Consider the following 27,747-nt stretch of genomic DNA (forward strand, 5'->3'; position numbering starts at 1 on the left):
ATGAAAGTTAATCTGCCAACGGGTTATACAATTCAAATTTCGTTTAGCACGCGTACCTGACTGGAATCGCACAATCGATGACGTCGAGTAGTGCTCATACAGCTCGTTGACTGCTAAATATTAGTGTTAATTAAACCGATTTGTATGCCGACGCTCATTAAATAGATTCCAGTGAACAAAAATAAAATAAATAAAATTACTTGATATCTTTGTTGGGTTCATTGATGCGTACGCGCGCTTCATCAATATCAATATGATTGCGACGTTTCCTAGCGATATATTTTTCACTGGGAGTCGGTCAAGTCACGATTCGGCTATACACCCGACATTATATACGCATAGATCAGTCGGCCTTAAAAAGTTCGAGCATCCGGCATATAAAAACTGGCTGAACACAACAAATTTTTGGATTATTTAAATAGACGTTCAATTGGTCGGTCGATCGGCGACTAATCAAGGCTCTCTAAGTGGAACGGAATACCTGAATATGTTGACGTGGCAATTGTGGGGTGCATTGTTGCTCGTGTTGTGGCTCTACTTCTTGTGGTCGCGTCGCAGATTCTATCTGCTCACACTCAAGATACCGGGCCCCCTCGGCTACCCCATCGTGGGCATGGCACACAAGCTGATTCGCAGAGAAAGTGCGTGTTTCAATTATGCGTGTTGAAAATTTTGAATGATATATGTGAATTTCCTAGATGTGCTGAATGCCATTGGCTTCTATTTGGATAAGCACGGACCGACAATATTTTCATGGCTGGGTCCTATACCATTTCTGATTGTGGCCGATCCACAAACGATACAGGATATATTTACATCGCCGCACTGCGTCAACAAAGGCATCATCTATAAGGCGGTCGACGATGGAGCTGGCGTGGGACTTTTTAGTTTGACAGGTTAGCAAAATGTGCTATGGATATAAAAGAAAATATACGTTGACCACATCACAGATCCTCGTTGGAGTGTGCATCGCAAGATGTTGAATCCCACATTTGGACATAAAGTGCTGCTCAGTTTTCTGCCCATTTTCAACTACGAGACTGGAACTCTCCTTAAGCAACTGGACACATTGGTTGATGATGGCGAGAAGGATCTGATACCTCTGCTGCAAGCCTTTACGATCGGCATTGCTACGCGTAAGTTGCATATTGCTTTCGAGAATTATTAAGCTGATCAGCTTCTTGTCCAAGCACAGAAACAACAATGGGTAGCGATGTAAAAGCCATTTCGGATATTAATAACAATCAGTTGCTGGAGGATTATCAATGGTAAGTCATATCTGCCATTTGAATGGATGTGTTTACCTATCCATTAATAGTGTTTTGGAAACCATGACAGATATGTGCTTTTCGCCATGGCTTAGCTCTCGAACAATGCGCCAGCTATTTGGCAAGGAAAAGCGTTATGCGAGCTCCAAGTCTAGAATAAGAGGATTTATACGAAAGGTACAGCCCGCAGACTTATCACAAGTAACAACAGATTATTAATTTAAGTTCATTTTTCAGCTGATTGAAAGAAAATTGGCAAGGGATGCAGAGGTCGGCGATACCGCTAATCAGTTGCCTTCAGATAAAAATATATTTCTGAATCTAGCTACGGATCTCTTGAAACGCGGCGTATTCACCTGGAAGAATGTGGAGGACGAATCGAGTGTAATTGTGTTTGGGGCCTTTGAAACAACAGCTAACACTGTTGCCTACACATTAATGCTGCTCGCAATGTTTCCCATGTACCAAGAGAAGGCATTTGAAGAGATTCAAACCTTGTTTCCCGACTCTGGGGACTTTGATGTTACTTATGAAGATACACAGCAAATGGTCTATCTGGATCTCATTTTAAATGAGTCAATGAGAGTGATGCCGCCTGTGCCGATTGTATCGCGGCAAACGTCGGAGGATCTGTTGCTTTCGAATGGAGTTGTTGTTCCGAAGGGCGTTCAAATTGCAATTGATATTTTCTACTTGCATCGCAGCAAGAAAATTTGGGGCGAGGATGCGGAAACATTTAATCCAGACCACTTTTTACCCCATAATTTGCAAAATAAACATCCCTACGCGTACATACCTTTCACAAAAGGCATACGGAATTGCATAGGTAAAAATAAACTCATCCAATATCACATGCAACTATTAAATAATATTTTGTACATTATTAGGTTGGAGATATGCGTTAATCTCAGCAAAAATTACTCTGGCTAAATTGTTAAGAAACTTCAAGTTCTCAACTAGCTTTAATTTCGAAGATCTTTATTTCGTTGAAGATATAACTATAAAACTTAAGACAGTGCCACAACTGAAAATAGAACGGAGGACTTAATAGTTAAATTCACGATGTGAAATAAAAATAAAAAGCTATGTTAAGAAGTCATTATAAATTGGAAAAGATTTTGTTAATTAAAATGTTTTTTATTATTTGTTATTTCGGCTAATAAATATATGGTGCTTTTATTTAAATTTTAAATTATGCACCTGCTTCTTAGATTATTCACAAATGAAAGTAACGTGCGTACATGTTTTGAATATTACCGCACATATCGATAGTTTTCAGTGTTGAATAACGCAGCACTTGTCCAAAACGAGTACTTTTGAGCAGCTATCGTGCGTGCATATCGGTATTTGTTGTCAGATTGCCGGCTGCAGCATAATAGTGCCAATATTTTTTTAATTGTGCCGCAATGACGCTGACAGATGTCTTGGAACTTAATAAAACAGAATTGTTTACGAAAATACGCACTGTCCTGCCGATAGTGACGCAAACACAGAATTTGTTGGACTGCAAGGATGATCTGTTGTACGCATGGAACTCGGTCGATTCCTGCCTGTTGGTCACAAATTGGCGCGTCGCATTGCTTCAGGCAGAACCAAAACGTGCGAAAATCAGCTACCAAACGTTAATTCCATCAAATGCGGTTGGCCTGCAGGTGGATCGTATTGTGGTTTCTAATGAGGGCTCGCTTGTCGCTCTGTGTGGTCCACGAAATGTGACAATATTAGAAGTACCACGACGCAGTGGGCCCGATGGATACTTAATGGATGGCAAGGAACAAATCACGTGCCGTTCATACAATCTGGATGTGCTCCTCTTCCAAAATAATCCACAACTGGAAGTGTGCCAGGTGCGTTGGCATCCCGATTCTGTCTCCGACTCCACGCTTCTGGTGCTGCTCTCCAACAACACAATGCGCGTCTACAATCACGCCAAGCTGCGTCATGTGTGGAAGGTGGGTCCATACACAGTCAACAAAGGCGCCAATACATCACTTTCCGACTTCGGTGAGACTTCCATTGATTTTGACATTGCGCCAGCAGTTAAGAGCAGCGCCCCAGCTAGCGACGAAACAACCAAGAACTCTACTCTCAATAGTACCAAAACCCCCAAAGAGAAGGTGGAATGGCCGATCGTTATATTGCGCGAGAATGGAAATGTTTATGTTTTACTCACTGGTATCGATTCGGACGTGACTCGTCTGCAGGGTCCCATTACCATCACACCGCAGACAAGCTCCAACTACGGCATTGAGTCGTGTGCTCTGCTAATCATACCATCGTTGCCGCCCACTGTGATCATTGCGGAGTCAACGGGCAGACTGCATCACGCTCTTCTGCTGGAAGCTGAGACTACAGAGCGTTCGTTTAACGATGCGGATGACGGCCTGCTTATCGAGCCATCTCAGTGGACTCTCCACGTAACGGAAACCGTTGAGCTTGAATTGGGCCTCTCGGCGTCAGCTACCAATGGTACGGGCAACGGCTATAGCTGTCCCATACATCTGAAGCGAGATGTGGTCAACGAGATGCGATACTTTGCCTACCACAACGCTGGATTGCATATTGTTACTGTTAAATTCATTTCCGAGTTGCAGCGCTTCTTGGATAGCGAGGTCGAGGACAATCAGCTCGTGCTGTCGACACCTTCCTGTGCTGAATACATATTGTGCACTAAGTTCGATTTTAGTGATCGCATCAATCCTGTCATTGGCATCGCCTTGATGCAAATGCCATCCGGGCTAGTGCTGTTGCTGGGAAGCGGTCAAGTCATTAGCCTCAAGCTGGTCATTGATGCCCAACTGCTGATGACGTCTAAAAAGGAAGTGCAGCTGACTGCCACGAATGCTGCGCTGGGCGAGCAGGGTGCGGATCCCTCATTCGCGGACAAAATCAAATCAATGCTACAGCGTACCGTAAATCAACCAATTCTGGCTGACAAAATGGCCTCGTCCTCCGCACACGAACGTTACGAGCTGCTCAACCAGGCCGTAGAGGTGCTGCGTACCCAATACCTCAAGCGCCATGAGCTGGTGCGCGCGGAGTTTGCCAAGCACATCAAGTGCATTAAGCTGCAGAAGCAACAGCAACTGCAGGAGATCCAGAGTCTGGAGAATGAACGAGAGATCATAAGCGAACGGGCGCACAAGCTAGCGGAACGCTTCGAAGAGATTAGCGATAACCAGGAGCTGCTCGTGCGCCGTTGCCAGAAGCTAATGCAGCTAGCCAACTCCGTGCTGCCCAACAGCATTGTGGCCGAGCGAGAGTTTGCCCAGGAGGTGGGACGCATCGACAAGGCTACCAAAGCCATCGCCGCAGCATTGGACACGGCCAAGAAGACGTACAACAAGCAACGCTATCACATCGCAAAGTCGCAGGGGACAAACGCGAGCAATGCCTACCAGTTGCCAGAGAGACAGCAGCGCACCATCACCGAGATTCTGACTCAGCTTTCGAGTGAGATTGATCGTCAGATATCAGATGTGAAGCGAATAAATAAGATTGTCGGCCTATGAGCAGCCTTATCAACGAATAAGTTAATTTTGTATTTGTGCTATTGTTAACAATTAAAGCAACCTATATAGTATATATATGTATGTGTAAACAAATTCTTATTCTTTGACATATGACAGTATCTGAGCGCCTCTTAACGTCGGACCCCAGGATAAGTTTATTATATAACTTCTTGAACCCTATTATCCAAAATGTGATTTATTTGTTTTTACACCTTCTTCTATTTGTTGGTCTGTCTCGGTTGGCTTCTCTTTAGTTTCAGACATTTACTTTTACATAATGTACATATAAAAAGTTTTAGTGTAATCGTATATATGTTGAACCTCGATCCAAAACGGAATGCGAAATTTGCATGGCTAATGACTCGAATATATTTATATAGCTATGTAGGAGAATTAACATTTGTATTTGCGTTTCAGTCTAAGTTTCAGTTGCAAGCGAACTTTTTGGAGTCGACATCGAGCTCAGGTGCTGTCCCCAGCAATGGCATCTATATTTCTCAGATTGGCAACAATCTGCACGCAGATGTCCAACTATATCAAAACGAATTCGCCCTTTGTGATTGAGGCGCTGATGGTAACGATCTGCTTTAGTGCCATAATAAGCAGATATATAATAATTACCTAGATGAACGGCACATACTATACATATGCACATACATATATGTATGTATAAATCAATTGAATCGACGCATGTAACAACAATAAAACGATCGTATCTGAATCTTCCTCTAAATAGAACTAATATTGTATTTGTGTTTGTGTGTGTGTGTGTGCACGTGGCATCGTGATTGAAGATTGAACTTAAACTGTAGGCTTCTCGATCACATGTATATAGAATGCTGGATTCTGCACAACGCTCATGTCCTTGAAGTCGCCGTACAGCTTGTGCTTGGCCTGGCTGCCAAAGATTTCGCTAAGGATCTCCGTGAATCGCTTCAGCTCATGTGGATAGTACGAGAGCCGGAATTCGCTGGACAGCTTGTTGCCCTCGATCTGGTAGTCCATGGAGACCAGAGCGGGTTTCCCGCAATAGAACAGAACGGATGTTTTGATGTCAGCCGTATGGCTTGTCTACAAAAAAAAAAAAAAAAAAAAAAACAACAAAATTAAACGTAATTCACAAGTGCAAGTCACTCGAAAGGGCGATTAAAACGCGGATGATAATGATGATGATGATGATGACGATGATGATATTTTTACAAAATAGTTTTTGTCTATTTAAAGTTATCAGTGAAACCGCGAATGACTGGGCATATTGAGCACCCCAAGTGAATGAGATGTGTCGTTTAATTGTTTTTAATTGGCATCGATTGCTCGCATGCAAAGTGTTTTACTTACGTTGTAGTAAATGCTCTTGGCGGGCGTGGCGCCTGTCTCCAGGATGTTGTCATAGTTGCGATGATCGATCAGCAGGATTCCACCTGGCTTCAGGCACTTCTCAAAATTCTTGATCGCCTGCTTGTGCTCGCGCTGATCCCCGAAACTGTCCATCAAATGGGCGAACGAGTTGCCCAAACAAATGACCGCATCGAAGCCGCCGCCCAGATGCTCCTGGATATCGTCGTACAGTGTCAGCCAGTTGGCCTCCTCAATAACTGTCAGATTGATAAGATTGGGTCAGGATCTGACTCTATATATCTATGACTACTATCTCAATACTCACCCCATTTGTCGAAGGCGGCCTCGTTGCGGCGGTTCCAGCGCTCCTTGAGCGCGTATTTCAGCATCTTGTCCGAAGCATCAACGGACATCACCTCGAAGCCCTCTTCCAGCAGCATTATGGAGTCCACTCTGCAGTTAATTAACACATGTATTTTCACATCTAAATTCACTTGGCTGTGCCTCTGGCTTACCCAGTGCCGCAGGCGACATCGAGAATGCGCTTGCAGCCCTTCTGGCGCAGCAGATCCACCAAGAAGTTCTTGTAGTTGTCGGTGCGCGAGTTCTTATCGCCAATGAAGATCTCCCAGACTTTGGCTGCCTTGCCATCGGCATACTGATCGCGCACTCCTTCGGCGGAGATACCTTCCGATCGGGTTACGAACACACTGTCAGCGGAGGTAGTCATTTCAAGTGTTTAGCACTGGGCAGCAGATCAAACTGAATTAAGTTTTCGTGGCGAATCCACTCGCCATGACATCTCCGGCGGGTGTTTTCAATCACAAACAGCTGGCAAGCCACACACCGACACACGCACACAGCCACACATTCCCGTAATCTTATCAAGGCACTTCTAGATTGACCCGTGCTAGCAACGGTTCCACCAACATCAACATCTGCTCCAACCGTACACGTTCCGCTTTTTTTCCTTTTTTTTGGATTTTTGTCTTTTTTTTTTTTTTTGGCGACCTGACACTGACCTTGTTGTGATTAGTGATAGATTACAGTGCCTAAAATTAATAGAAAATATTATTATTATTATTTGGCAAAAATACGTCATGCCACTTACATACAGCTAACAAAGCAAAGGCGCCCTATCATGTGATACTACACTTTAATCTCGATTAGACAGACAACTGTATAGATGAATGAAAAAAGGCTTAAAATGTTTAATTATATGCTAAAAGATAATTATTATTATTATTGATAGCTAAAAAATATTTGCGGAAAAATATTCAACTCATTTTTTTGGGGCTTCTTGTATAGGCTGTAAACGATATGTCTGTGTATCTATGAATATATGTATTTCTTTTTGGCTCTACCAAATTAAGACTTCGAGACTATATAGCTACGGCCTTAGATAGGATCCACTTGACAATTGAAAAAGGTTTCGGGTTTCTGATTTTCTAGCATAGTACGACTGACTCGCTCTTACTTGGTTTTTCGAATGAAAAAACTGCTCGGAATAGTATTAATTTAAAATATAGATAGAATAACAAGAAACCTCACTCAAATCTCAAATCAATGCCTTGAATAGTCTCATCAATACATTCAAAATATTTCTTACTTCAAATTTCGTTTCGTTTCCCTTTAATGAGTGTCTATTGTATGAGACAAGCTATCCCGTTGAATTAAATAAAAGCTTTGCAAATCTGCATATAAGTTCGTTTTTATTTCAATTAGCTTAATAAATATTGCACTGCATTGAAAACTAGGATTATGTAAAGTATATAGTATATATGTAGGTATATAATTTAAGATGGTATTCATATTGCACCACGTTGCTCAGTTGAAATTGCAAGTCTTAGGGAGTTCGTCGATATATTAATAAATAGTATACAATTTGAATAATAATAATAATCATAATGTTAGTAAATGATTACGTTTCGCAAGATAATTAATTATATGTAGCTCGCGTGGCTTTAATTATCTTGGGAAACATAAGCTGTCATTAAAGTTAAACCGAGATGCTTATTAGCTATGCATACATTTGTGTGTGTGTGTGAGTATGTGTGCTTAGTGGCTAGCTAAGGGATTTGAGTATTCTATTCAAATTCTATGGCAAATACCCCAGCGAGTCCTCGAGCGAGGCGCTCACTGCCCGCATGGATTGGTAGCTGGCCATGCGGCTCCTGCTCACATTGCTGCGTATCGAGGCGGCCTTCTCCAGCGCCTTGATGTTGATCAGCAGATCGTCGGCGCTGCACGTCTTCTGTGCGGAGCTCATGTGCAGCGGGGGCGCTAGGGGCATAATCATGGCACCGCCATTGCCCAGACGATCCGTGCTGAAGGATTCGCGCGCTCGGTACAGGGAACGGCGTGCGGAGACACTCGAATGACAGCTGCCATTGCTGGCGCGCCCATTTAGCTTCTGGCTGTTTATCATCGGCGGGCAGAGACTCTTGATGTCCGTCGTCTGGCTGAGTTTCATGTCTGCAAACACGGCCGCAGCCTCCACGCTCTTCTTCACGCTGAGCGCCTCATGCGGCTGCACGGGCTTGCTGTTGCCGCCGATCGTAAAGAGCTCATAGTCCAGGCCCAGCTTCTCCGACGACTTGCTCTTCCGTGGGGAGGCACGCGACTTGTGCTGCGGATTGAGTGAATCCTCGCTGATATTGGCCGCTGCCGCATTGGCGCGGTGCCGGCGATGGCTGCGCTTGCAGTAGCACTTGCTGGCACTGATGCAGCTGTCCGTGTCGCACCAGGTGGTCGTGTCCGAGTGCGTGTTGCCCGAGTCGTGCTCGAGCGTGCTGTTGGGCTCCTCCTCCACCATGGAGCAGTAGCACTTGTCCTCCGACTTGCACGATATCAGCGAATGGCGATTGGCAGCTGCTCCAGCATTGCTAGCCGTGGACTTGCGGCCATTGGCCATGGCCATGTTGCGTTCGTTCTTCTGGCGCAGCTTGTGGTTCAGATGCTCCGTGCGCAGACTGCAATAGCAGCGATCAGCCGAGGTGCAAGTGCACGATTCCGAATCGTAGCTGCACTCCGAGCAGGAGACGTAGCTATATATGGAAAGATACAGAGAAAGAGAGAGAGAGAGATAGACTTATTAGCAGGCATTCGACAGGCATTGTGGTAGACGTTTACTCACCCACTGCTGCTGTTTCGATTGAGTCCCTGAAGCGCGTTCTCGTTGCGCACGACGGACACATCGGAGCCGCTGGTGGTCGCGCGATTGCGTTGATGCTGCTGCGAGTGGCTCTGGCTGGTGGGTGGGCCAATGACGATGGGTGGTGTCAGGCGGCGCTTGTTGGAGTCCGCACTGACGGAGTGTGACTCCTTGGTGCGTGCCGGCTTGGCCAGCTTGCCGCGACAGGCGCGAAACTGTCCCAGCTGAAACACCTTCTTCAGGCTCTTGGTGCCAAAGAAGATGCTCTTGGATTTCTTCTGGAATCAACTTGGGTTTAGTTCCTCATCTGAGAGTGGTGCGCAGCATCTTACCTGTGAGCCACTGATGCTGGCTTTGCGCTTCTGCTTCTTCTTCTTCTGGCGCCGCATTATGTTCTTGGAGCGCTGAAAGAGCTCGTCCTGCGTGAGCGTCACGGCCAGCTTGAGCAGAAACTCCTTGTAGATGGGCTTCAGGTCGTTGAAGGACATGCCATCTGCATCGATAATGGCATAGAGTATCTCGTCCAACGAGTGCAAGTTCTCGTGCAGCCGAAATTCATTGAACAGTTCACTGAAACCAAGTGGGGAACTAGAAGCACAATTCAAACGATGCCAATCAACCAAACCAAACCTTTTCACCGAGGATGCAAACAATGTTAGGCCAAACCGCAGGCCAGCGTCAGCTTGGATGACTTGAATAACTAACGAAATACCTGAGCTGTCGCTGGCCCCGTTGGTTAGTATTAATACTCACCCTCCTCCACCGCCGCCCAATTTGCCGGAGTTGGTGCGGCGCGCCGCTCTCGACTTGTACCTGGTCAGTCCGCCGGTGTTCAGGAAGCTGCCCGATCTGGGTATGGCCACACGGGTTAGTATATCGCCATCGCCGGCCGCAGCCACAGCGCCCGCGGCGACCAGGTCGCTGATCTTGCGACCGTTCGCGCTGCCGTTGGGTGTCGGCGTAGAGGGCTTCTTCAGGTGTCCATGGCCATGGCCATGGCCCAGACGATTGACATGCCCATTGGTGCACACAATGCTGTTGCTGCGCCCCGAGCCGCTCTTGAAGCCGCCCACATTGGGCGCTGGCACGGGCGGCGCCCGTTTCGTCTTGTGCGACTTCCGCTTGCGCTCCTCCGTCGAGGTCTCGACCTCGGCCGCCTCGTTGATCACGTTGCTATTCGAGCTGAGCGAGCTGCTCGAGACCCGCTTCTTGCGTGTTGACCGCGAGGGCGTCGACCCGCCCACGCCCATTGACTTGGGACTCACGCCCGACAAGCTGCCGCCGCTGCTGCGAAACGAGCTGCGCCGGCCACTCACGCTGGGCGCGATCTGAGACCTGGACAGGTAGTTGGAGCTGGTCATGGCCGAGCTGCTGGCAATGCTGACGCAGCTGACTCCGTTCTGCTGCCGGGGTGTGCGTCGCTTGGTGCTCCGGTGCGAGCTGGTGCTCACGTGCGCCATCAGGCTCTGGTAGAGCGTCGCCGCAATCACAATGGCATCCTCGGTGCTCTTGCAGATGAATCCGTGGCATTCCAGTATCTTCGGAGCACTCGCCGAGCGCATGACCACCGCAAAGATGGGAGCGTGCATGTGCTCGCTTTGCTCCACAGCCAATTGCTCCATGGCGCTGCGAACAGACAATTGAGAGCTTTATCACACGGGAGATATGGAGAGGTAAATGAGAATTTTCCAGAATGAAAATGGACAAGTTTCACGGGGGAAATTTATTTGAATGTAAATAATGCATATATGTATGTATTCAGATATGTATATAGCTTATGTCTTTGCAACTTCTATGCTCACCTCAGCGGCTGGAATAGTGCAGTCTTGTCTATGTTGTCGGGGTCGGTGATGAGCGGTAAAAATGCAGCGCCTCCATCCGAGTCGGAGATGACGAATTTCACTGCTGACCACACGGCGATATTATGGAATGGTGTTATATTCGAATCGCTGTCCTCTTTGCTCGTGCCGGACATGGCGCTGATCTTGATGCGCAATCCGGTGGCACATATATCCAAAGAACCCGATTTTAGCTTCTGCAAAGGCCATCAGATTAGCTATGGCTATGCTGCTGCATGTTGGATCTCTCACCTTGTTCGTAACCTCAGCCAGATACAGCTGACGCAGTGGCTCCTGCAGGCCCTGTAAACTGGTCACCTTGTCCTTGAGCGGCAGGCAGCCGAGGCACGTGACATCGAAGCTATTCGTGGCATCCTTGGCCACGTCGGTGAAGAGCTGCTCGATCTGCGCCTGCACGCTGTTGCTGATGCGCTGCACATCATTCTTGGCCGCCTCGGCCAGCACCTTGGCCGAATCGCTTGACTCCTGCAGGAAGCTGCTCAGCGATCGCGGCTTGTCGCCTGAGGTGCTGGCCAGCTCACTACGTCCATACATGATGATGGAACGTGTGCGATGCGATCCTCGCGGATCGTCGAGGCGACTGCTACGCATTGATCTAAATTCGAGAGACGGGAAATAGTTTTAAATAATTTACTTATAGATTATATGCAACTTGTTTAGGCATGTACATATGTATACACATATATATTGAAGATATATGTATGCCTAAGATTGAAAAAAAAAATTTATATACATATACGAGTTATACGTATGCTAATCGTATTAGCTTGGCAAAGAAACTTCTGGAATTTGAAATTTTTTCTTTGTTTATTAAAAAAAAAATAATAGTTTTAATTATGTGACAGACTTGCTAGTAATATGTTATTTATGTTAACAAACTTATTTGAATATACTCTTGATTTTTATACAAATATATTCGATATATTTATGTATATAGCTAAAATAAACAGTTAAAATTCAGCTCAGCGCATATTTGTTTTTTTTTTCTTGTTTACATTTTGTTCACTACTAAAAATGTAAATGTCATATAAAAACGAACTTAGTAAAAACAAATTAATTAACAAATATATTCCATATAACTGTAAAAATGTCAATCAATTTGTTATGCATGATATTCAAAGACAATACATACATAGTTGAAAGACTTGTAATTTATTTTTAAATTGATATAAGATGCATAAATTTATTGTATAAGATATACCACTAATAATTTCACGTAATTTGTATATTATAAAAATATTTATTAGTAAAAATTTTATTTTATTAAAAATATATTTTTAGCTAAATGCATTTATTTTATACCTCTGATGCGAAATACATACCAAATTTATACATATTCAAGCATATATGTCGTATGTATGTACATATGTAAATAATGCACACTTAAACTCTTTTACTTTTCCAATGCAAAACAGTCTGCTAATATTGTAAGAGTTTTTAAGTGGTTCTCTCACATGTGCGACAAACGTTGAAAAGTTTTGTGAAAGTTTTGCTGATTAACTCAAATGAGCCACTAAATTTAGCAGATACATACATATTAGTGTGTGATGTGTGTGCACGTATCCGTTTACATATGCACAGCTCACAGATACACGCACGTACAAATATGCATATTGGCTCGCTATGAATTGTCAATTGGCCACGACAATCATCCTGCTGGAAGAGAAGGGAGCCAGCGAGCTTTTGGAAACAGATAGTAATCTAACGCATAATGGCACATTGTATACCCATTCTCACTCGGACAGCAGGTCTGGCACAAAGAATGGATCTGACGGGCTGTGTTCCCAATAGAAGAAACCATTCCGTTTACCGCTAGCTGACACCAAATCGGAAATGTTTCATTTGGGGAGAACGTTGCAGACGCCAACTACTTTGAATATGAATAAAGATGGGGCCGCCGCCAGAGCTGCGTTCGATCAGCATCGGATGCGAACGGATAAAGTTTTCTTTATGTACACTGCAGTGGTGGGTATGTTCACTATGCCTCTTGTTATGTCATAGACAAGCAAAGTGTAATACAGAGAATGAATCTGGGGTTCTAGAAGTATGCTTTTAGAACTCATATCTTAGGTAACAATTTTCATATAAATAAATTGAAATTTTTTATTTATTTTCAAAATAGAACTTCGTCAACAGCTTTTATCAAATCATATGTAACGACAGAATTATGTGATATATTGTATAGAAATAGACTGCATGATATAATTGAACTTCTAAGTCACATAACTAGCAGAGTATCTAATCTTCGGCTGACTCTGAACACAGCCATACTTTCCTGCTCATTTTTTTTTTTATTATAATCAATTATGTAGTTCACTAGGCGAATGTGTGTCGCAGCGATCGATGAATATTTATACATTGGAGCAAGTGTCGGTTCAAATATGTTGTCTATAGCTGTTGTCGCTTCTCATTCACTCACAACAGACTCTTCCTCTCCCTCTCTCTCTATCTCTATCACTCTCTTCCGCACTATCTTCGGTTGAGTCTGTAAAGCTTTTGCTTTGTAACTGTATATTTGTTGCTTATGGAAATTGGAAACGGTAAAATAAATGTTGGATGCTGCGGCGTATATACATCAGGTGTGTGCGTGACTGTGTGTGTATATCTGTCTAAAATTTTGTCGTTTATTTTGTCAGTTTCGAGAACGAAAGTGTCTAATTTGTTGCAGCTGAAAGTTGACTTAGATATAGGTAAAGCTAACACCAATTTGAGTTTTTCAGCATTTAAGAATAGCCGAAGACTAAAAAGCTGGGAGACTACAAGATTTGGTGCACTTAACTCTCATTATATAAGAAGTGGGTTTTTGCAAAAGCAATCGAAAAACTTTCAAAATACTGTTTAAATAAAAGAGTTTTGTTTCTGAAAATAATTGATGATGTAATGCATAGTTATATTAATGAAAAAAAAGAGAAAATATTTAAAGTCTAAGCAAACGATGTTCAACTATCTCTAGCTCTGAAGAGCTTTGTTGTTTTTTGACAAATGCAAGATAAACCTTGGCTACTAAGAGCTAATCATAAAATATTCTAGTGCCAGACAAAGCCGGGCTAGGCTTTCTAATCTTTAAAATTTAAACTTAATTCGATAGAATTATAGTAGTATTTGAATATGATGCTCTTGGCACTCACCTGGAATCGTCAAACATTAGATCGATTTTGAGTTTGTATATCGAATTTCGACTGACACTCGAGTTGTTCTCGAGCTGGTCGCCGTCCAGAAGTCGAAAGCCGGATGAGTTGCTTTTAGTGCTGCTGCTGGCTGGTTTGCGGGAGCGAACCGAGTTCATGTTGGGCACAGCCAGGGCAGATTGGGAGTCGATCATGCAGGAAGTGACCATCATCAAGTGTGATGGTGTAGCAGTAACAGTGACTGGCAGCAGTGACTGCGGCGCATGCCAGTTAAACGCACCTATTGGCAGTTTGTTTGTTTCGTTTGTTTATTTCTGCTTCTTCTTCTTCTTCTGGTTATATCTTTTGTAATTTGTGCTCAATTAGCGGTAAATGAATTCCAATTATGCACATTGAATGTTAATTTTCAGCATTTTTAGCTAAATAATTATTGCACACAAACACACACACGTGTACACAGTTACACTGCACGAGAGTTATGTTTTTTAACACTTTGCATAGGGCACACAGTGAGATGAGGCTGGGGTCCGATGTCTGCGAGGTGTTTGCCTGGCGTGATGTGGGTTTTGTGTAGCCAATCGTGTTGGCTCATTAATTAGCTGCTTGCCAGCCTGAAAACCGACAATGAAAATAAACAAAAAAACAGATTAAAAACTGAACGAGGCGGCGCATGGAAAACGTGGCTAGGCGGTTATGGGCTTTTCCTTCAGGAAAAACTATTGCACATTTCAATGTTGTTGTGTTTTTTATGTATTTTCATTATTTTTATTTTGGTTGTTGCCCGTTTGGCTGATAAATTGCCCCATAAAATGCGATTGTTGTACTGGAAAAATGCTAACAATTTGCACCGCACAATAGTTGCACTCACACACACACACTCACACTCACACACTCACACTCACACACTCGCACACTCGCACACGCACACAAGCACAGACGAAATACAACAAAGCAAACGCGTTAATTCGACGCTGTGTGCGACGCGGCTGTGGCTGCATCTATTAGATACTTTCACTATAGAGAGATATTTGCTATAATTAGCAAATGCCGTCTGCAGCTAACACACACTCGCTCAGAAATCGGCACTGACATTTACTTTTGCCTTATTCGAACTTCACTTTGGCCACAAAATTAACTGCAGCGCGAAACAGTCAATCACCTGTAGGCTTGAGCCCGCTTGATCCGGAATTCTGATTCGCTCGTATGTTTGGAGTGCGGTCTAGAAGATCTATGAGCTGTACAGATCTGTGCGCGTCGGTTGCCACACGGCGACTGCGCAAACGCGTTGGCTGAGATGTCGAAGCGCGTCTAAACAACTAAACTTCAACTTCCATTCGAATATGGCCAAGAAACGAGCCCGCTGACGACTGCGAACGAAGTGAGGTGGCTAAAAGAAATGGCCAAGCTAGGCGGCCAGCAACGTAACTCCAATCTGTGTTCGAGTCTGTATATGAATGTGTCTGTGTGAGCGTGTGTGAGTGTGAGTGTGAGTGTGAGCGTGTAAGCACAATAACAATATAAACTCTGGCGTAAGTGGGTAGCTCACCTCTTCATATGCCCCGCATAGATAGATATACCTACGTATAGACGATGCTATGCTTTGCTCTGCTCTGCTATGTGTGCACATGTGTGTATGTATTTACATGCACATGGCACGCCCTCTCTGGCCGTGGCTGCCCCCCCTCTGTCTGCCGCTGTTGAAGATGTACGAGTCCGACTCCGCTCGGATTTTCAACATCGCCAACAATCACTTGGCCAATGCTCAATGGTGCTTTATGTGGCCACAACTCCATTATGTACCCTAACAATGCAAGTATTATTAACACTTGCGCGTGTTTTGGCTGGCCCAGCAACAACAACAATATCATGGACAACAACCGCAACAACATGTGAGCATGTGTAGCAGCTGGGATTTGCATAGATGAATGGCACGACATTTACGCAAAGATCTTTGTGCAATGCCTTCCCTCAGCCGGCTGCATTCACTCAATGTCAATACCAAATTCAGTTTCGGAATGGGGCTTGGCTGTTGCAGCGGGTCTGAATCGATTGGATTTGGTTAATCGATGCCCGGTCCCAGTTTTGCCATGGCCATTGCCATTTGCGCAAGCCCAGATCAATGTATGACAGCGTTGGAGGAGATGAGGAAGGCGGCGGCGACGGCGACGGCGACGGAATTTTCGAAATCAATGACCGTGGTCAAGTTTATACAATAATTACAGCCAACTACTCATATGGCTCCCAGTGGACCCGTTTCTGTGCTTGACTATGCAATCTCATAAAATTGCTTTTAATTTTTGTTTCTCTACCCATTCATGTTGGCTTTCGTTGAGAGCAGTCTAGCATAGAAATGAACCTTAGAGGAATATGACTACACTGTTCAAAAAGAATGCTCAGCAAACATTAGTTAATTTAGTTTATATATTGTAATATATATTTAATGACACTCTGTATTTTACTTATATGTATTAATTCATTCACATATATTTGTATATTCACATAAATTCATTCAGAAATTCATTTATTCATTCATACATACATTAATCAAATATAAATTTCATAAATTTAAATATTCTTACTTTTTTATATTCAGACATTCATACATTCACATATTCATACATTAATACACTCATATACTCATACACTGATAAACTAATACACTCATGCACTCATACATTCATTCGTACTCGTACACTCATTCAATCACATACATTCATGCACTCATATACTCATACACTCATACATAAAATTTCACAAATACTTTCATTCTTACTACTATTTTGTTTATTTTGTTTTATTTCTTTTATAGCAGATTGTTTTTATGTGAAAACATTCAGCTTTTGCTCTGATATCGCGCTCTGAATCTTCCTTATTATTATAACATAAATTCAGTGATATCAGCGTACCCGTATTATGATGGCCATTTGTCAGTTGACATTTTGAAAGCAGAAAGTCGCTTAGTTTCAGTTCAACCCTAGATCAAGAGTGATATTCACAACTATTGGTCGTAGTATGTATGTACATATTTAGAGTCTAGCGCATTTCTTTTTATGTAGCATTTGAATATGCAGATATTTACATAATTAATTTTGCAATTGATGATCGACCAGTGATGCAGCCCGAAATGGACTTTTATTCATGAGATAACAGTTCAGAGTTACGACTAATTAAATCGCGTATACATTAAACAATCGGTTAATGGCCGTCTATTGTGTGGACTGCCTTAATAAACTCTTACTTTTATGCCAAACAGCACAGATGCGATGCCAGATGCTGCCCGAAGGTATTCGGCGACGTGTTTCATTCGCATCTCTGTCGCTTTTCGCTTTTCTTATTCAGTTTTATTGATTAGTCGAGTGAAACAGTTAACAAGACAATAGGAAAAACCTGCCTCTATTCGGTAGCGATGCCGAAAAGGGTATTAAAAACAGTTAGGTTTTCGATTAACGCAGCTATGCAGCTAGAACTTTCGTTTGTCGGCCCATAAAAATGAATCCAATTTTCCCAATACGCATCCATCTGTCTTTGTCTGCATATGCTATACGGCTGCTATGGTTGGGAGCCACAAATGTAATTTAGCTAACAAATAGCACGATCATGCACATCACTTTCTCTGTCCAACTCGGCGGGCTTGTCTGTCTTTAATTGTTTTAGGTTTGTTTTATTTAATCGCAGTGGCAAGCACAACAATTTTAAAATTAGTCATACACTTTACTCTAGCTCCTATGCTCTGTACCTACGCCAGATGCAAGCATGCTTGAAGATACAGATACAGGTACAACTACAACTATGGGTATAGCTAAAACTAAAGCTATAGCTTCAGCTATACAATATACAATATATTACTGCAGATCCAAACGCATATCTGCTCACGCACACACATACACACTCACACACCGGCTCCATTGTGCCAGCAAGCCCCCCTCCGTTGGACTCCCTCGGATACGGTTGATTCCTTGGCTAGTCTCTTGTGTCTAACATTGCGTATCTGACATGCGCTCCAAGCGCACACTGAGGCAAAACACTGCACAATTGCGCCTAAAATGTATTGTTGAGTACAATTGGAGATGCTTTAACATTATATATATGTATATTTACTCATATGGTTTAAAATTTGTAATTAATTGTTTATTAATTATCAAGTCTTCAGTCACGCAACAAATTATATTTTACTTTTGCATTTTTTCCTATTTTTCAATATTTTTAGATATGTCAAATATTATATCATAAATGCACAACTTGCTCGAAATAATTTACAAATAACAAACTTCTCACATTATTTGGATTGTAAGCCTTTATATAATCAGTTCTTCAGACTGTCAACTGAAATTATAGCACAATTAGGCTTTTGTATGAGAGACTAGATTTAAGGTAAGTGCTGAGAGTTCCAGCAATCATGCTTCTTATCATGATCTGACTTTCTTTTGACATATAGCCCAAGCAGCTGCGGTTGTTAAAATTTGGGCTGACTTCGAGCTGCGAGCTGCGAGCTTCGAGCATTGCATCACGAAGAGTGCTCCACAACAATTGTCACATTGTGCTGTGCGTTACGGCATGTCTCTATTACTTCTTCTGCTTCTTCTTCGCCTGCTACATGCCCCCTCTCGGACCGTGTGTCTTCTTCATTTTCAACACGTTTCCACTGTTTAACAATAACAATACAAAAAAACAACATTCGTGCAAGTCAAGCGCCGTCGCGACGGAGTTGGGCATATTAAGAAAAATTAACTTCGCGTAGTTTTTTAGTTTGAATACAATTTGCGAAAATGATTTTACAATGTTTATAAAACTAAAAGTAGACTATTCACTTAATAGATAGTGAAAATGTGCGATTCAAAGGTTACCGCACAGTGAGTGACACATAATGCCATTGTTAACTAAATAGGTTTTACTTAGCTAAACGCGTCTATGGACGATGTTGGTCACAGCTATTAGGATATTCAATTGAGTCAAGTGAAGTGTAAACTGGTTTGTGAAGTGAACATAGATGTGAGTGGAACATAAGAAGAAACGTAAGGCTAGCTTAAGGCAAAAATATTGTTTATTTATACATCAGCTTCAACTAGCTTTGCATACCTGCCCAAAAGAAGAAGCCTCAAAGGAAATTTAGATAACAGGCACCTGAGTAGACAGTGTTATGCATATACATATATATGTACCCTCTTTTTTAAGTCCAACCATAAAAAGCAGTAAATGTCCACAGTTGATATATTTGCCAATTTGAAAAATTTGGAGTGGCCTCTGTGAAACATAGCTGTACCCAGCTAGACTGCAGCTCATACTCATAGTTTAAAGACTTTGTTAGGTTTGGCGAACAATGCGCCCATAAGGTGAGCATTACGGCGTAGATAATGAAATCCAACATAGAAATTGCTCAAAAAAGCGTGACGCGTGCCGTTGCTGATGAACTCTGCGCCATAAATTGCCAAGAGCCAAGAGCCAGCACACTTGCATACCGCACAGCCATATGCATGTACATAAATGGTACATATATACGTATTACAACCTTAGCGGTATTTGCTAGACGCAACCAAAAAATTCTTATGGAAATTCAACATGTTTTATTGCTTATAATTGCCTGTTGAAAAGAGATTTTCGTTAATTCTGCTTCTTCTTTATTATTTCGTTCGGCTGGTAAATTTTCAGGCAATTTTCATCTTCTTTCTTCTGGGTGCTAAAGCGACTTTCATTTATTTCGGTCAGCCGAGTTCAAATGGCGCGTGCTTTGTGGGTCAGTGGTGTTCCACACACAAACACACACACACAGAATGAGAGGAGGTGGCACTCGCCTCTTGCTGAAAAATTATATAGAAGTTGGAGTGCTCATTGACACCATCAGATTGTTGAATTTAAATGCTAACTGTTCTCTTATTGTTCGGCGCGCAGTGCCGTTGCTGGTAGCCAACTTTGCTGTTAGATATAATCATAACTCAAGTGCGGACTGTGGATCGCTTAACACAATTCAGGGAAAGTTCTGCGCCCGCTCAAAATAATTGAATAATTAATAACTCACATGTGAGTCATGTGAAAACTGTTGTCGAAAGCGATAAAGCAGATATATGTCATGGGGAAAGATTCTCGGTAGTAGACATATATGATATGCATGTATGCATGTATATGCATATGTCTTTGTCTAGTAGGTCGAGGACAGCTGCTTGTGATTATGATAAGGAATCCTTAGTGACTGCCTTAATAGTTAATGCAGGCATTTGTAATGGAGTAGAACATAACAGTTAGCCAATTAATGGCAGGCCATCGTGTAGGCACTTGTTTGATTAGCACATTCATACAGTTAAGTAGCAAGTAGCTTGATCAAAATACAGTTAAGTAGCAGTAAAGTGGTGATTGGAAATGTCTCGACGTGCTGGCAAAACTCGTAATTGTATATCCATAGCTTCTCCATTTACGAGCGAGCCAGCGTGCGTCTGTATTGATGCGTTCTGGCGGCCCCGCCGGCAAGGAGTTATGGCTCTGACCCACCTTTAGAACTGGATGCGAGCGCTAGCTGGCTAGATGGCAACCAGTTGCAGTTGCAGTTGCGCAGCTGCCGCAAACGGCGCATCGATGCTCCAGTTTCTCAACCACAGACCTGTCACGCAGCCGCCGAGAGGAGAAAATCGGAAAATAATTGCATGAAAACTCTAGATCCCTGCTCGAAAGAAGCGCGAACAGCAAATGCGGCCAATGAACAGGCGAAGAGGGTCAGCAACAGGGGCCAGGTGTAAAGCTGAAGCTGATGCTGATGCTGAACGAGTTCAGCAGGAAAAATGGCTTTGTCGATCTTGATACAATTGAATGTAGGCAACATAAGAGATCCCGCTAATCGAATGATTGTATTTAAGTCTGCACTTCAATGTGGCACTTACTTCTGGTACCAAATACAGGCACAAGTACAGTTAACAAGCACTGCAATTGGCAAGAGACTTGTCGATAACGATAATGACTAATGACTAATGGCTAATTAAATGAACTGAGGTAAGAATAATTGCAAAGACAAACAATTCTTTCTGCACAGAATGCGCGATTGACATCAAGTGTGATTGGCATCAAATTAAACATATTTGTTATATAATAAATTCAATTAAATATATGAATTTCAATGTTGAATGTTATACAATATATTTGCAATAGTAAATTGGCTAGCTTAGTTAAGCTTATTTATTTGAATGCATTTTCCTTGAGTCTTTTACTATAGCATGATATTTATATATACTATAGAATATTTATATATGTTCAAGATTCTTTTGGCATGGTTGATAGTCCAAGAACGATATATACTTACGCCAGCTGGGCGTATGCGGAATATTCTTTGAGTACTTTAACTACAGCACATATCATTATTTTTAAATTTTACTAGAGTTGAAAAAATTAATATAAAATTTGTGAATAATAATTTAACAATTTATTTTATACGTAGCTACCAATTATATTTATAGATAGTCAATTAGCTGGCTGGTCACATGTGCAATATTTAAATTGAAATTTCTTTTTCTCGAAGCTTCCTCTGATAAAATATCATGTTGACTTACTTAATTAGCATTGTAATTCCCACAAAAGCGGTCAATATCCATCTTCGAGCTGTGCCATTGAGAAATGCTCAAGTTCATGAATAATTATGCATTAATTAAATTTCGTCAAACACAATTCTGTAGTCTGGTTAAGGTTCTTCTTGAATACACACTGATCTAGCTGAGCAGAGCAGACTCTCGACTCGGTTAGCGTTTTGGGCAAACGAAATTGCCTGCCATGGAAACTGCAACCGAAACAGCAACCGAAGCGCGTGAAGCCAATAACGAGACTAACAGCTCGAGTGCAATTCGGTTGAGTTGAGTCCAGAGCACCGTCCAGAGACGGCCAAAGCGCCAGCTCCATGTCAAGTTTTTAGACTCGGCCGTGGCTTCGGGTTATGTGCAGACTGCTCGTAATCTCGTCACGCATTTGCCCAGTCGCTGGAGGCGCTCAACTGACGCTTGGCGGCTGTTAGCGCCAGCTGATGCGGATTAGCCAAATCTTATGTCGGCGTCGACAGCTGTAAGCCCATAATTAAGACACAAATAGCCCGCATTTAAATATTTAATGTCAACACTTGCAGATATTTGGATTTCAGTTTGACTTCCTGCTGCGACTCCTATGCCCATTGCTGTTCCCTTCCTTTTGCTAGTCAGTGTCCATGCCTGTCCGGACCTGTCTGCCTTGACCGAAGATCTCGATCAGCGAAGTCGCAGCCAAAAAGTGGTTAAACCTGCGTGGGTATTGCCCCAAATTTTCGTGTGTGCTCATTTGGGCTCGTCCCAGTCAGCGTACGAGTATTTGACCAATATTTGAATGAACCGTTAGATAGACGCGCTTGGAGCTCAAGGCGGCCTGGTCATATTAATATATGCCTGGCCCGGACTAGCTAACTTCATCAATACAAGCGGCCACCTGAATGAAAGAAAACAGGTTCTGCACGCGCACTCGCACTCGCACTCGCCTCGAAATGGGTCAATCTTTAAGAATGCTGCTGTCAGAATATTTGGCGGCTGCAGCTCCAAGCGAGTGACGGTCGTTGATGTTGCAGTCCCAGCTCCTGGTTGGCTCTTCGTTACGTTCTTTCGTTTGGCGTTCCAGGGAATTGTGTCAGTCGACCAAGGCGGCAGCGTCGAATACTTCATTGGGAGGATGAGCAAACAAGAAGAAGACTCTCGGCAGGCAGAATTCGTATACAGGTCTGCTTTGTTTCTAATTGGGCCAGCACCTAATTCATTTGAATAGCCCCATTAATTTGGTCTAGTTTCTTTTGATTGCAGTTAATACTCTGCTAAGGCTAAAGTACTTTACTTTTACCTCATTCAAATACTAATTTAATGTAAATTTTGTTGTTTCTACAAAGTCTATAAAAATGCCTAACGTATAAATAAAACATGTATAAATAAAACAACATATAATTAAAACAATAGAGAACCTTGCTCTCCAATTGACTATAAACTACGAAACAATACGCTGATAATTCCAATGACAACTATAAAGGTATCTTCCACGTTGATAGTTTTGTAGATAACATACAACTATTGGTCCCAAACAGTGATATTCAAACTGTGCTCTTGAAAATATTCATATATACAGACAGGAAGCATAGTTTTTATTGAATCGGTTATACGTGACTCTGCATATATTTACAATTTTGCTAAGTTTTCACGGGCACTGATAACAATTGGAAGCATACGACAAATCAAACCTTTATGCATACATACATACATACATACATACGTTGGCTACCTGTTAAAAGCTGTTTGTTACGAATATATATGCATACTGCAATTTTCTCTAGCTTAGCTTACAAAATGTGGCATTCTTTTGAACTTGCATTTACAAACTCAACATTAGAAATTCAAAGCTTGTACAATATTATATCTATAGTAGAAACTGTAAAAATCGACACAAAAAAGATTCAAATAATCAATAACGTTTTCTGTCAGACACACTGTAGCAGGCAGCTTATGAGTGCTAACAGAATTGCAAGCAGTGTCGACTGCTTTACCAACTGTGGAAAAGACTAGCTTCGATGGCATTTCCATTAGCAGCCTAAACATATGCTATGCTTTAAATTAATTTTTCGATGCAAGTGGCTAATAAATATGAAGTCTCGACATTTGTAAATGGCATAGGGTGCACATGGTTTGGAGTCCGAATATAAACTATTTTATACTTTCTTGCGCATGGAATAAAAATAATGAACTTTTTCACCTTAACATTAACATTGAAAAAAATAAAAGATAAATTTACTCCTTTATGGAATGCTGAATCTCTTTATTAACTTGAATTTTGTTAAGCCGTGGTTATGTTAGCATTGGTAAGCATGAGTTTGTACTATTTACAAAAGCCTATCATTCCCCTATCCCCGCATCCGTGTACAATTTTTATCGTCCGAATCGCATGTGGCCGTAGTCATCAAACTGTTCATCGTTGCCCCGCTTGCCAAACCGCATGTGGCCGTAGTCGTCGAATCTCTTTGGGCGCTCAGCCTCCTCGTTGTTCACCAGCAGCTCCAGTTCAATGGGAATTTTGGAATGAGAGATAGGAAAAAACCGTGGCCCGTACCCAATGGATCTTTGGTTGCGCCTGTTGCTGTTGCCAAAGTGCGTACGGGCAGTGCCAGCTCCATTGACGCTGAGTGTATCGCTGTCCGACTCCAACTTGGGCTCCATATTGCGCCTCTGCTGCTCCTCCTTGAGCAAGTCCAGGCTCTCAGCGTGCGAAGGCGTGGGCAGGATCAGTAGCAAGTAGACTGCGAGCACAATCAGGATGAGTGCACCGGAACAGCGCCTGGGGCTCTTGTAGGGCAACATCTTTACTATTGTCCTGTCGCTGACTCAATGCCAATTCCCAGCCAGGCACCTTGGCTTTTATACCCAACTCTCCTTGAAGTCCTTCAAGCCCATATTTCTACTATTTAATATTCTGTGGTTACTCGCAACGCCCTAACTGAAGCCGCTACATCATCATTTGACAGCTGATTGACGTGATTGAATAAAGAGAGCAAATCCTACGCTACCTGAAAAATTATTCTATTTTAATACAGTTAGCCATCTAAGGCGAGAGTGAATTGAAAGAAAATATTATTTTTTTTTCTTTATAGCCCGTTGAATAGATAATGCTCAGATGAAGCACAGAACAGCGTATTCAAAGAAAAGTTAAAGAAATCAAAAATATTATATAAGAATAGTTTTGTTTTTGTATTAAATATATTTCCTAAAGCATAACAAAAATGATTGCGATTATTTTTATTAAGTATGTGACCTTATAGACAACATAAATAGAAAATTGAGAGATTAAATAGACATTTTTTATGTGTTATTGATCTTAAATTTAAGTTGTCTTTTGTAAAGAATTTAGTGAGCCAAGGTGAACATCCATCCCTCATTTCATTCAAGAACCGAGCTCTTAACTCTCAACATAAGCAGACATTAATAAATACAAATGTAAATATAAAATCAAATTTCAAGGGCCAGAGATGCAGACGATTTTCGAACAGATCAATTACAAAGTTGTTGAAGGCGTGCGACACGACTGCTCGCCCCTTTTTTGGTGGGTTCATTGATGACAGGTTTAATTAAATGTGTGCCGTCTGAGCCTGAGCCAGCCAGCCGTTGAGCTCTGCAGAGAGAGATAGAGAGGGAAAGAGAGATGGCGATGGCGTGTCAAGTGCCTACTCCCTCCGATTGACCGCATTGAGCCGTTTGGTTCTGCATTTGTGTTTGTGTTTGTGTAAAAAGAATGCCATTTGCTGACCGGATTGTCCGCATTCCAAAGATTCAATCGAATGGTAGACACACACACCAATACACACACACACACAGATGCTAGTATATAGTGGTACATAAAAGACCAAATTAACAGCTATAGAGAAAAGTATCTACGAGTTTATCAATAAACAAACCGCAATCCATAGCCGCAGTCGCAGCCCAATGCAACGGTTTGTAGACTTGGACAAACACACACACACTACACACTATACACACATATATATACATACACAGTCCACAACCAGTCTCAGAGAGTGCAAAAAAAAAAAACACACACAAGACACAAATAAAATGTGAGCATAACAAAAGCCTGTGGCAAGAGACGCGCATTAGAAACAAGACAAAATCCACAAGACAAAACTTTGTGAGCCACGCAGCCGGCACATCTTGGACACCACTGTCCACTGCCCACTGTCCACATCGGCGGTGGTGCTCTGTGGTGCTGTTGTGACGGCCACAGCGCCAGCGACAACTTCTTGCTGTTTGCAGGTGTTTCGAGGTCTCGATTGCTGTTCACGCAATTCAGCGGAGCGGTTCTGCGGATCGGGTTTATACGCTCTTGTCACCCAAACACCTATATATATGTACATATATCTATATGTATGCATGTATATGCATATCATTAAAAAGTGTGTGTGCTTCTTAGACAACCTCGGTTGATGTAATATGAAATCGTATATATGCAACCAAATGAGCTCTATCTGTTCGATTAGCTCTTTCTTCACTTCTGGCCAAATGGCCCGCCCTATCGCATCTGCTTTTTGTGGTCTGTCAGTCTTTAGCTTAGCATTCTGTGCTCTGTACGTGAGATACATAAAGCGCATTCATCCGCTTGATAAGACTTGGTTAGCAGCACAATGAGTTTAGTTAGCATCACCTGCATTGACAATTAGATAAATGGGAAAATGGGTTTCCTGTGGCAGGCAGCGCCATCAATTTCCCCCAATTTATGGTGGCCCTCGGGTGGGCCGGCCATAATCGAGATGCATTGGAGACAGCTTATGGTGTGGCATGTGCGCTCAGCGATTTGCCTGCTTGACCAGCTGCCCAAGTCGGCGTTGGTATTCCAGTAAAACTGGAAATGGAAAACATTTTCTTGCCGCATTTTCTCGTTGCATAAACGTGGAATTTCCATAAAGCGAACGACGCGACGGCTGTGCCGCTGACACACACACACACAGACACACACTCAGAGCCGCCGGCCAGCCCGAGGGATGCCCTGTCCTCCCGCCGAGCGGCTTCGTACGCGCTTTTAATTGAAAACCTCTTACGCAATGCGAGGGGCAGACATATAACTCCTGAAAGTAGAAAACTTAAGACCGAAAACAGCAAACAGCAAACTGAAAACTGCAAACTGAAAACTGGAACTGCCAATTTTGATTTATACGTTAAGCGGTTGGAAAAATATATGCTTCGCGCCTGGCGGCAATTAGGTAATACGCGCATAAAGGTAAATGGCTATTGGTGCAGGTAGTACGGGCCATAGAGCCCAGCCCAGCGTAATTATTGTGGCCAAAATAAAAGATATATAATATGTATATAAACGAGGACACTGATGCAACTCGCTGTTGGCCTTTTGTGTGCTTATTAAATGCTTGGGAATTAACCTGTTCACCTGCAGCACCGCATCTGCCTGCCTCTCTGTATATGTGTGTGCGTGTGTGTGTATCCGCATCGGCATCTGTGTTCGTATCTTGTATCTCTTAATATACAGCTCACACATGCTGCCCCCCTTACCAAGTGGAAGTTAAAGTTGAGCTTGAATTGCGATGATCTTTGCTTTCGGCATTATAAGTAAGTAGCGCCGACTCAAAAACTGGAAGTGAAATCGGAATTGGATTCGCTCGCGGCTACATCCCTCTCTCTCTCTGTTTCTCTCCTCTCGCTCTGCCTCTGTGTCTGTCGCTGTCGCTGTCTCTGTCTCTGTCTCTCTGCCGAAATTCTCAACAGTCTCGAACGATTTCATCACTCAAAATTCGAATATGCACATAAAGTATGCTCGCTGCAACTTTCGCTTGTTTTACTTTAGTCGATTGTTAACAAAATATTCGAACAATTTGTGTTTGAACATTTGTGTTTGCCACGAGGCCCTCCCAGGCCCAAGCCTCGACCTCAGCCCCAGCCACAGCCGGGCCCCATGCCTCTGGTATGCCATATGCAAATATGAAATCTGCAGTCAGCGACATGCCAAGAATTTGCATGC

The 27,747-nt window shown here is 42.7% G+C and overlaps 6 protein-coding genes across 11 annotated transcripts in view; 3 read left to right on the top strand and 3 right to left on the bottom strand.

Moving 5' to 3' along the window:
• The window catches only part of Gnmt (Glycine N-methyltransferase), a 43,766-nt gene extending 36,866 nt beyond the window's left edge, over nt 1–6,900 (bottom strand). Inside the window, exons 1-4 of one of the 2 annotated variants that reach the window (XM_089265273.1) lie at nt 6,634–6,900; nt 6,444–6,571; nt 6,119–6,375; nt 5,564–5,851 (exon numbers count right to left, since the gene is read on the bottom strand). In XM_089265273.1, the coding sequence (XP_089121399.1) occupies nt 5,582–5,851; nt 6,119–6,375; nt 6,444–6,571; nt 6,634–6,848 (870 nt within the window). In that variant the 5' untranslated portion in view covers nt 6,849–6,900 and the 3' untranslated portion in view covers nt 5,564–5,581. Of the gene's footprint in view, nt 1–5,495; nt 5,852–6,118; nt 6,376–6,443; nt 6,572–6,633 lie in introns of those variants that run through there. The other variant, XM_030382627.2, reaches the window with a different exon arrangement.
• Cyp313a4 (Cytochrome P450 313a4) lies at nt 17–2,406 on the top strand. Its single transcript, XM_030382625.2, has 7 exons — nt 17–641; nt 699–896; nt 951–1,136; nt 1,196–1,268; nt 1,319–1,445; nt 1,506–2,094; nt 2,156–2,406. The coding sequence occupies exons 1-7, from the start codon at nt 488–490 to the stop codon at nt 2,314–2,316; spliced, it is 1,488 nt and encodes a 495-aa protein (XP_030238485.1). The 5' UTR covers nt 17–487; the 3' UTR covers nt 2,317–2,406.
• Nucleotides 2,580–4,861, top strand: mbo (Nuclear pore complex protein Nup88). The gene has a single exon (XM_030382622.2). The coding sequence runs from the start codon at nt 2,675–2,677 to the stop codon at nt 4,778–4,780; it is 2,106 nt and encodes a 701-aa protein (XP_030238482.1). The 5' UTR covers nt 2,580–2,674; the 3' UTR covers nt 4,781–4,861.
• On the top strand, nt 5,045–5,518 carry LOC115561967 (uncharacterized). The gene has a single exon (XM_030382628.2). The coding sequence runs from the start codon at nt 5,262–5,264 to the stop codon at nt 5,403–5,405; it is 144 nt and encodes a 47-aa protein (XP_030238488.1). The 5' UTR covers nt 5,045–5,261; the 3' UTR covers nt 5,406–5,518.
• A 913-nt stretch (nt 6,901–7,813) lies between the features above and the next one.
• On the bottom strand, nt 7,814–23,041 carry LOC115561961 (uncharacterized). Of its 5 annotated transcripts, none has more exons than XM_030382619.2 (8): nt 21,789–23,041; nt 14,260–14,870; nt 11,363–11,726; nt 11,075–11,307; nt 10,026–10,898; nt 9,605–9,902; nt 9,255–9,550; nt 7,814–9,165 (listed from the first exon to the last, which is right to left on the bottom strand). In XM_030382619.2, exons 2-8 carry the CDS (start codon nt 14,469–14,471, stop codon nt 8,217–8,219), a joined length of 3,225 nt encoding a protein of 1,074 aa, XP_030238479.1. In that variant the 5' UTR covers nt 14,472–14,870; nt 21,789–23,041; the 3' UTR covers nt 7,814–8,216. The 5 variants fall into 5 exon arrangements, with proteins under 5 accessions (XP_030238479.1, XP_089120069.1, XP_089120054.1 ...); XM_089263943.1 differs by lacking the exon at nt 21,789–23,041 and adding an exon at nt 15,419–15,656 and having other exon boundaries at nt 9,255–9,547; nt 9,605–9,860; XM_089263928.1 differs by lacking the exon at nt 21,789–23,041 and adding an exon at nt 15,419–15,656 and having other exon boundaries at nt 9,255–9,547.
• A 978-nt stretch (nt 23,042–24,019) lies between these two features.
• Nucleotides 24,020–24,630, bottom strand: Dsk (Drosulfakinin). Its single transcript, XM_030382508.2, has one exon. It carries the CDS (start codon nt 24,585–24,587, stop codon nt 24,159–24,161), a length of 429 nt encoding a protein of 142 aa, XP_030238368.1. The 5' UTR covers nt 24,588–24,630; the 3' UTR covers nt 24,020–24,158.
• Nucleotides 24,631–27,747: the final 3,117 nt, after the last annotated feature.

Source organism: Drosophila navojoa, chromosome 2 (genome assembly GCF_054131105.1).
Source record: "Drosophila navojoa isolate 15081-1374.11 chromosome 2, UAZ_NAV_1.0, whole genome shotgun sequence".
In the NCBI taxonomy this organism is placed as follows: Eukaryota; Metazoa; Arthropoda; class Insecta; order Diptera; family Drosophilidae; genus Drosophila; species Drosophila navojoa.

Excerpts from the sequence above, each read along its gene's own strand:
- Cyp313a4 (XM_030382625.2), top strand. The coding sequence starts at position 488 with ATGTTGACGTGGCAATTGTGGGGTGCATTGTTGCTCGTGTTGTGGCTC. Across the intron at positions 642-698 it reads CAAGCTGATTCGCAGAGAAA|ATGTGCTGAATGCCATTGGC; the intron begins GTGCGTGTTTCA and ends TGAATTTCCTAG. Across the intron at positions 1,269-1,318 it reads TTGCTGGAGGATTATCAATG|TGTTTTGGAAACCATGACAG; the intron begins GTAAGTCATATC and ends ATCCATTAATAG.
- mbo (XM_030382622.2), top strand. The coding sequence starts at position 2,675 with ATGACGCTGACAGATGTCTTGGAACTTAATAAAACAGAATTGTTTACG.
- LOC115561967 (XM_030382628.2), top strand. The coding sequence starts at position 5,262 with ATGGCATCTATATTTCTCAGATTGGCAACAATCTGCACGCAGATGTCC.
- LOC115561961 (XM_030382619.2), bottom strand. The coding sequence starts at position 14,471 with ATGATGGTCACTTCCTGCATGATCGACTCCCAATCTGCCCTGGCTGTG. Across the intron at positions 10,899-11,074 it reads GCACTATTCCAGCCGCTGAG|CGCCATGGAGCAATTGGCTG; the intron begins GTGAGCATAGAA and ends GTCTGTTCGCAG. Across the intron at positions 9,551-9,604 it reads CCAGCATCAGTGGCTCACAG|AAGAAATCCAAGAGCATCTT; the intron begins GTAAGATGCTGC and ends AGTTGATTCCAG.
- Dsk (XM_030382508.2), bottom strand. The coding sequence starts at position 24,587 with ATGTTGCCCTACAAGAGCCCCAGGCGCTGTTCCGGTGCACTCATCCTG.